The 9,596-nt window shown below is 27.5% G+C and overlaps 1 protein-coding gene across 1 annotated transcript in view; it reads left to right on the top strand.

Annotated features, from left to right (window-relative positions):
* Positions 1–4,452: 4,452 nt before the first annotated feature.
* LOC136970857 (uncharacterized) overlaps positions 4,453–9,596 on the top strand; it is a 56,238-nt gene continuing 51,094 nt past the window's right edge. Inside the window, exon 1 of the mRNA XM_067265354.1 lies at positions 4,453–4,808. Coding sequence (XP_067121455.1) covers positions 4,643–4,808 — 166 coding nt within the window. The 5' untranslated portion in view covers positions 4,453–4,642. The remainder of the gene's footprint in view (positions 4,809–9,596) is intronic.

Below are 9,596 nucleotides of genomic sequence, written 5' to 3'. Positions count from 1 at the left end.
CTTCCTCATCCACACATTTCCAAGTATTTGAAAATATTTCCTTAACACTCAAAAATAAAATATGTATAAAGGTTTACGGCTATGTGAAACTTTTTTTGAGTTTATCTCATTGAAATAAAAAAAAATTGTTGGTTTTGTTTACACATTTATTGGGCTGCATTGAAACTTGCCTTGGGCCGCATGCTGCTCACAGGTTGGACACCCTGTAGTATTTACAATGCTACTGCAATGCCCTGTAGTATTTACATTATGGTTTTGGTTTTATTTTTATTTTTTTGAACATGTTTCAGTAATCAAGTTTCTGCTGTATTATGTTCATATAATTATTTTTTATAAATATATTTTATTTAATTTTGAATAATTTTTCCATTTCAGAATTAGTAATTTATTATTTTCAAAATTACTTGTACAATTTTGTTAGAGATGAGACTAGATACATAGTTAACCCTATTGTGTTTTTCATAGAATAAATGTTAATTCGACTCCATGTATTTGTCTAGAGTCTTACACTGGCAGATTATACATGAAAACCAAATGTCATATATTTTTATCCTGTTTCTGATCTACCAGACAAAGTGAATGAAAGGTAATAAAAATTATTGAATTTTGAATATGAATTCTTATAAAATTATTAAATTTTATTGTTTATATATTTCAGATTTTACCAGCTTTTTAAGACACGAAGTAAATGGACACATGATAATATTTATCCATATATATAATAAAATTGTTATTTAAAATTTAATTTAAACAAATATAATAAACCAGTTACATTACATATTTTATAAAATTCTTATATTTTAATAAATAAATTAATTATTTCAGGGATTTAACTACAGTAGACGGTAGTTAATCGGAACACTGGTAATCGGAATCGCCGGTAATCGGCACGATTTTCAGTCGGACTGTGTCGTGCTGAATCGAACGTTTTTGATACTAAATTTACTTCTAAAGTATAATTTTCATGTTTTTATATTCTTCAATATATTTATTTTGTTTGTATAAAATAAAGAAATAATTTTTAACGATACGATAGCCTCGATTATTATTATAAAAATTTTCGTTAGGCTTAAAATCGACGAAAATTCAACACGAAGTGACACGCAACGGAGAAAAATTCAACACGAAGCGACACGCAACGGAGAAAAATTTGAACATCGGACAGGTTAATGTATTTTTTCGTACATAATGGGTAATCGGAACAAATGACTAATCGGAACAACCCCAGTCCCCAATTGATTCCGATTTTCGACTCTCTACTGTACTTCAAATCAAGATGTAAATGTTTTGTTAACAAAATATACCAGAGCTTCAACTGAAAAGATGTCAAATATTATAGTTCAAAACAGTTATCTATTTGAATTTTGTAATTAAATTTATTTGTAAAAGAAAACACTGTTGTTTGTTTTTGTATATTTTATATGTCCGTTCTTAATTTTTTTAAAATTAATATGTGTGTAAATCGAAATAAAATAAATAATGTAATACAATTTTAGTTTAATAATTAATTAATCTATTGTAAAATTATGAACTATATATTGATGATACTCAAAAAATCTGTATTGAATTAATATTGGATCATAAATTGTATTTTATCTAAAAATTGAATTCAAATTTGATAAAGATATTCGTTCTAATTACGAGGAAATTCCAGATAACCATTTTTGTTATAAATACTCTTCCATGGAATCTGACAATTAGACCTTTGTTTCAGAATATATTTGTAATTATTAAGAAATACTTTTGCATGAATCGTTATTCTTCTATCATTTATTTTTCTGATAAGTGCTGATACTAATCTGTAATCTGTTTTCAATTGAAATATAATTCATGGATATTATTAATCTTAATTATTTTCAATAGAATTTTAATAATATGTTTATAATTTCTTACATCTAGTTTATTTATTTACTTTATTGTGAAACTATTCAGTGTCTGGCATCAAGTAGTTATTTAAATCCGAGACGATAATAATTATATGAAAAATAATGTGTAGCTAATTGTCTTAATTTTAATAAGATGACATATATAGGTAAGCTAAATAAAGCTAGAAATTTTTGGAAAATTATATATGTTTAATTTAAAATTGAATGAAGTCTTTTGTTATATTAAAATAAATTTTGGGCAATTTAACTAATGGAAATGATGATGGTGCATTTCAAGAATTTAAAATATAGGGAAACTATTGTACTTTGAGCATAGTGTACTTTGGAAAATCTTTGTGATTAATATTAATTGCGGCATATATGGAAGCAGTCAAAACACTTGGTAACTGTTACAGGTGGTTGAAATTTTGTAGATGCCTCCGCATAACACACATTTTGTAGTCAAAAGTTCTTGTTGTCTATTAGTAAAATTCTGATGTCCATATTTAAGTTTCTTAAGAACAACAATATCATCAGAGGGAAAAATTTGGTGGTATTAGTTCATGGATTAGATAAGGTTAAGATGTAATGGTATTCTCAAGCTTCAACATTAGAGACAACATATTTTTCTTAATTATATGTTTTCCCAGGATCATTTACATATAAACTGTAATGACCATACAAGATTTTTCTTCTCAAGTATCTTGAAGTGCAGGGTATCCTGTACTTAACACATCGTATTTGCCGTCTTAAAATATTAAGTCCATGAATTATATTACTGTAGTCGGTAAGTGACTAGACTACGTTTCTGTATACGGTAGTCAAGAAAATTTTTGAGCTTATTTCTTATAATAAATTCAGCATTTATAACCTAACTAAAGCCCAGTAAAACTTCTGTACAGAGCTGGTCGTAATATATTACTGTACTATGTTACCTATATTCCACATTTTCCACCAGACAAAACAATTCGCTAACTCGGACCTTTATCCTTATTAGTTCTAGTTAGCGGGGTTTTACTGAACATTAAATGATTTTTTGAATGACTAAAAATCACGTTACTTTAGAAATAATGTATTAAAATAGTCAGATACAAAAGTTTTTGGCGTCCTCTCCTTTTACTACTATTAATGTATTGAATAATCTCCATATCTACATTCGATAGTTCTGGAAATATATAGTACATAATATATCTAAATTGATAAATATTTTCCTTTAACTGAAGTTTTCTGTGGAACCCCTAACCTTTGCTCCTATAGCTCGGGCCCGCTATTGTTATGAAAGCATTTTAAGGGGCAAATTTTGCATGCAAATGTCTTAGATTTTTAATCCGTTTGGCGAAATAGTATTATAAAACTAAAAAAAAAAATAGAAAAATTCTGAAGAGTAATTACAATAACTATTCAATCAATTTAATACCGTATTCGTGTTTTGCGAAGTTGAAGACGTCGACCTAAATGACAAAACATTTTTAGTGTACAGTTGCGAAATTTTTAAAAATTTTCTATATTCTTGAATGTAATCCAATAATAACAAAGGCAGCAACTCCGTGAACTTTCTAAAAACAAAAATTATTCCGTTGACCTTTGTTTATTTTCATTTTTTAATTTACATTTTATAATTAAATCAAAATTAAAAGGAAACGGATCCGGGAAGGTGAACGACTTTTAATTTACGTAATACAATTAAAAGTTTTATCGCTTTAATAATTAAATTACATAAAGTTAAACAACGTGTTTAAAAGTAATTAAATATTAAAAATATAAATATTATTTTAAAAGAAATAATGTAGCTCCTGTTAACAAATAAAAACACCTTACGGAAGGTGATTGCCCCTATCGCTCCCCTTCTAGATCCGCCTGTACACTTTAACAGAGAAGCTCAATTAATATTGTTATAAGTTTGACAAGTTTATTATACTATTTTACCAAAAATCCAGTAAAGTCAATGCCAACTAACACTCAATTCGGTTAAGAAGCGGGTTTTAAAACGAATTTGAATAATCTAGTGTGAATTCGAGTAAAAATTATTGTTCAAATAATCTTTCTTGACTTAACATAAATATACTTTTGTATAATCTCTCGGATTTAAATGTAGTTTTGCTTCATAAAATCAGTAGTAAAGCTCGCCGATGCATGGAAGGCGGGAGAAGAAACAAAATTTACACGTGCTAATTTAAAACCACGTGACATCGATTTATATTTGAAACTGACGCATTTAGTCTCTCGTATGTAATCTAATAAAAATCAAAGAAGAAATTTAACACGCTGCCGCAATATATTCTGATTATTTTTATTAAATAAAAGCGTATATTATTTTTTACGCCAAATTTTAAAACGATTAGCGGTAAAAAAAAAATAAATAAAATATTAACAGCGCCCCTCTAAATAAATAACTAAATTTAAAAATTATTATAAGTTTAATTTTAAACAATAACAGATTTTTATAAAAATATTCTGTATTAATTACGCAGAAATCGTATTAGCGGAAAATTAAATAAATGCTAATTTTTAAATTTTCTAGAAATTTTTTTCACGAAAAACCGGAAACGGAAGTTACGTAAATAAAAATTGTTAATTTCACGTTTTTGTAGTGATTAGCCATGCTGCGACCGAAACTAGCCCCGAAGAGAGTAACACAAACGGGCGGTTTGCGCAGATGCTGTTGACAAAATTCAATTGGCTTTGGGAGAAACAACCCGTACAGAAATCTCCGTGCTCTTCTAATATATATAAGTAGTGTATATCACCGGAAAGGATCGCCTTATCGGTTAGTAACCATGGCTGGAGGTATGTGGTTCATTGTATCGGTTCCTACGGAAAGTTACGAAAAACAATGCATAGATAACGCGGCAAAGAAGAATGATATTGAAGGATCTTATCAAACTTTGTCGGCCTACACGACTCCGAGCACCGAAACATTTTCCACCGCTTACACTCATTCAGGTGAGTTTCACTCGTGTGTAAACAAAACATGTTGCTATGCTATTCCAGTGATAGAAACGTGTCAATGAGATAATTTTAATCAATTTCTCGCTTGATAAATATGGAGAGAATAAGGATTTACAATAACCGGTTATAATACTCATCCGGGGGGTTTATTTCAAGGTTATAATCTCAGCAGGATCTGATATTGTCTGACATAAATATACATAATTCATTTCAGATTCATATTTCGCTGGTAATTCTCTAAACGTTAGAGAAACAAAGACAATAAGCTATAATTTTAATCTTGTTTAAACAAATTAATTTAAATAAAATGTAAAATTTTCTATATAATTAATGATTAATACTCAATTACATATGGACGACAAATAAAAGTAAATGGTCCGGTAATTTGAAAACAAAAACTTTGAATTATAATAAAAATTTAAGAAGAGTTTTCGGTTTAATTTTAATTTACTTTTTTAACCATGATTTATGGCATTTTTAATGTTCCTAAAGTCTCGACTTCTTTTTCCAGACGATTTCCATAGTTTTTGGAAAAAGAAGTCGAGGGGGCTAAGGTGGGGCGGCGAGACCGCTACGCTCGACTATGTCTATGCACGCAGTCGGTAGACGTGAACAATATGACTGTCCTTCCCGTCCACCGAGAAGTACCGGCTTGATTCTTTCCTCTTTTGACGGAGCCGTACTTAATCTGTTGAGGGAAAAATTATAGTTAGACTTTAGGGACCCTGTGTAATATCAGAAATTTATGTAAATTAAGTTGATAGATTGTGGTTTGATGAAACATGTTAAAATAAATTTTTTACATAAAAATTTCGGTTCTCCAATTTTAAGAAATATCTAATGGCAGGTTGCTTCTAGTGCTGTAGCATCCTCTTAATGTCGAAGCAGTCGGTTTTGTCACTTTAAAAGAAAAATAAATATAATAATGTATATTGCATGGTTTTGATTAGATTAGATAACTAAAATAATTAAGCACAATTGATAATTAAGTAACATTCTCCGAACAAACGAAGGGACGTGCCTCGATCCCATCAAAATTTGCCTCGAACAGCATCTGTATTCTCAAAATCCTGGATATACCCCTACCGTTTAACCAAAAGTAACTTCTTTCTAAAAATGATTATAATCTTATTGATTTTAGATGGACTTTCTTGTATTTGATAAAAATCAAGTTAAAACTAAAATTTAATTTTTACATGTAGATTATGATTGATAAATACTCATAATTTATAATCTAAAAACAAAAGTGATTTAGAGATACATTAATCATTTAAATACAGTTTAAATTTATATAAATTCATATCAATAGTAATTACTTATTTTTTATTTACTTAGAAGAGTTTTCTAGTAGGATTGGAAGAAAAAAAAGTTAAAGATTATATTTAAAGAGTTATCAGTACAATTACTTGTACTGATAACTAAAAACAAGCAAGTTACATAATTATTTGGAGTGTGCAACATACAAAGAAATGTATAAAATCAACACAACAAAAATATAATTATTAAAATACAGTGTAATCAAATTCTATAGAATAAAGTTTTACATAGAATTATTATATAATAATTATGGAGATATTTATTTATGTTTTGAAATACCGAGTAAAAAAAAATGAAGAAAATAAATATTTACATGTTTAAAATTTTAAATATATATTTTCAAATTTTTAAAATAAAAATTAATTTTCAAGTCTTAGAATATTTTTAGCTATAAAATAAAAATAATTATAACAGATTAATTTGCAAAACCAAAAAGTAAATTTAGAAAGGAAAAATAACGAGACAGTTTTCAGATATAATTAGATAATGAAGCATCAAATGTAGCAAGTGTTCTAGAATGATTTAATCTTCTGGTTAAGTTTCTTGATTTATGTAATATAAAACATTTTATTATATTAATACAAATTAATGTAAAAGAATTAAAACAATTAAGTTGCATTGATTGTTGTATTTAATTATGAGTATATAATGTATATATTTGAAATGCCCTTACTAAATGAATGAATATAAAAATAAAAGAATGATAAAATGGATAATAATATTTCTGGTAAATATTTAATGTTTTATATTATAATATACAAAATAATTTCAATTATGCAAAATCCTTGATTTTATACTTTTAAAAAATCTTTCCATCTGATTTAAAACTTCTATTGTAAAAACAGGTTAAGAAAATAACTGTCGACGAATATATTAATATAAGTGGAATTTATTTAAAAAATTTTATGTTAATTGAAATCGGTTATGTATACATTTTATTTTATTATAAGGAATAAACAAGTTAATTTTAATTTATTTACGAATTATAAATTAAATTGTGCTAAATCATTCAATTTAATGTTTTATCAAATTATAATTTATAAAATTTTATTAGTAAACCATTATTTTTATTTATGTTTTATCATTATTGTGCAATAATGAAATATGTAAGTTATCGTAAATGACCTTAGAGTCTTTATGCACTGATATATATTATTTACAATATGATTTTCTAAGATAATTATACTTAAAATCTGTCTTGTAAATTTTTGAGTAATTTTTTGATACATAGATTTTTGAAATTGTTATTTTATATCAGTGAATATTTTAAAATATATTTTGTTGCCAGAAATAAAAGAATTTGTTATATATCTTATATATAAACAAATTCTTTCAAAACTATATATAAAGATTTTTATCTTAAAAATAACTTCATAAATATTGCATAATAGAACATATTACAATTATGTCTTGCTTTAAGGTATTTCAAAAAGGAAGCACCTTTGTTAATATGATACTTATCAATTAAATTTGTTTTATTATTGTTTTTTTGGTATTTGTCTTGCACTTAAGGTGATTTTTTTATCTTTTTTATTTATTATTTTCACTTGCATCAGTTTTTAGGTCTGGCAGTATTGTGCACTCAATAAATAGTGTTAATATGCAGTGCTTTCAACCAAGTGGACAATTAGCTTTTCTAGGGCATCACCTGCATGTCTGCTATGTTTGGCATTTGTCTGCTTCCAAAAAGCATCAGTCTTTTAAAACATTGTTTTGTTTTAGTAAAAATCTTTTGTGGGAATTGGATGATTTGTTTCCAAATATCTTTTAAGAGCTGAAATCTGAAAAAATTTTGCTACAAATTATACAAAATGACAGATATTTACTATTAACTTCCTTATTTTGAGCATTCATATTTTAAAAATATTGCCAAATATTACCTGTTTTTTTTACAATTGTTGTTGTTGGATAATTTGTTTTTGTCATATATTAGAATGACATAAAACACATGAAAATCGATTAATCCCATTTTTTGGTTGGGTTGCAATTTGAAAAAAATTGTAGACCTGTAAATTCCCAATGTCATCCATTCATCCGTCTGTTTGTCTTTTCTTAATCTCGAGAATGAAGTAGACAGATGAAATCTGAAACCAGATTTGGAAACCTTAGTGGCAGGAGGCCCCGATGAACTATATTCGAACTTCTGATGCAAGCTGGAAGTCATGTAATTACTTTAGTATTAATACGTCGGGCTTTGTGATGTTCATCTATTAAAATTTTGGCTGTCATCTTTCTTTGGTCATGATATCAGCTTTTTTTCAAGATTAAAGGTTGTAAGCTCTGAATATTTTAAATATTTATATACACTGGCAAATGTATGAACTGAAATTTTTAAGACCTTGGGAAAAATATTTTAGTTTATAAATTATAGAATTAAACATGGTATAAAATTAGTATCAATTGTTTATTATTATATTTTATGTATAATAATAATAATTTTATTTATACTAACTTATAGTATTTAAAGTTTTTATTATTAGATTTTTGATTATAAACAAATTATAATTTATTTATAATTAAATAATATTTCATAATACAGTCAAACCTGTTTTTATGCGCTCTTTTTATGTGCGATTTTTATTTGTGCGATTTTTTTAATGCGAATTTTTAATTTGTGCGGTATAGTTGGCGACTAGTCTCGTGCGATTCGTCATGTCTTACGTTGACTTATTATAGCTAAATAAACTTATTATAGCATAAATGCACTTATTATAGTAATATTATTGCATGAATATGCGAAAAATGAAATAATTTACTTTTTAAGTCAACAAAACACCACCTGGACAAAAATATGTAAAACAGACGATAGACCAGACGATGCAGTCAAGTGCTGACATCTGTTGTCAATAAATTCTATTTCGTACGGTTTTGAGTTATTTTCTATGTGAGATTTTTTTTATGCGGTCCCTGTTGACCGCATAAAAAAAATATTTTTTAATTGTGTTGCGAAAACTATTTTTTACAGCCATTCGTGAAGTTTCGTGCGATTTTTTTTTTAATGCGTCTTTTTTAATGCGGTCCCTATTCCCCACATAAAAACAGGTTTGACTGTACAGTGTTTGAAAGCATTGGGAATATAATAATTAGCTGAAGCTATTTCTGTAACTTCAGCTAATTAGAGCTGAATATAAATATTATATTAATGTATCAGGAAAAAACAAGCATAATTATATTACTTATACATATCGTAGGTAAATTGGAAAATCCAGCTCACTGTAAAGGGAGCTGTCATTTTACAATAGGCCTGGCAAATTGGAAAATCATCATATATTTGCTATTCAGCCTGACATTTCTTAGGTGTTTTCAGTGCCGTAACTAAGGTGGTGCCAGCAGTGCCCAGGCACAGGGCGCAGACGGGGGGGGGCAGAAATGACCTGGACCAAGTTTTGGGTCATGCATGCCATGCATGCTTCAAAAATTGGTCCTTGTGTTTGACAAAAGAAAGACATGTTGCTGCCAATCCAA

Source organism: Centruroides vittatus, unplaced genomic scaffold (assembly GCF_030686945.1).
Source record: "Centruroides vittatus isolate TY-2023 unplaced genomic scaffold, ASM3068694v2 contig_221, whole genome shotgun sequence".
NCBI lineage: Eukaryota > Metazoa > Arthropoda > Arachnida > Scorpiones > Buthidae > Centruroides > Centruroides vittatus.
Note: the sequence above shows the minus strand (reverse complement) of the source record. Positions and strands in the feature narration are given on the sequence as shown.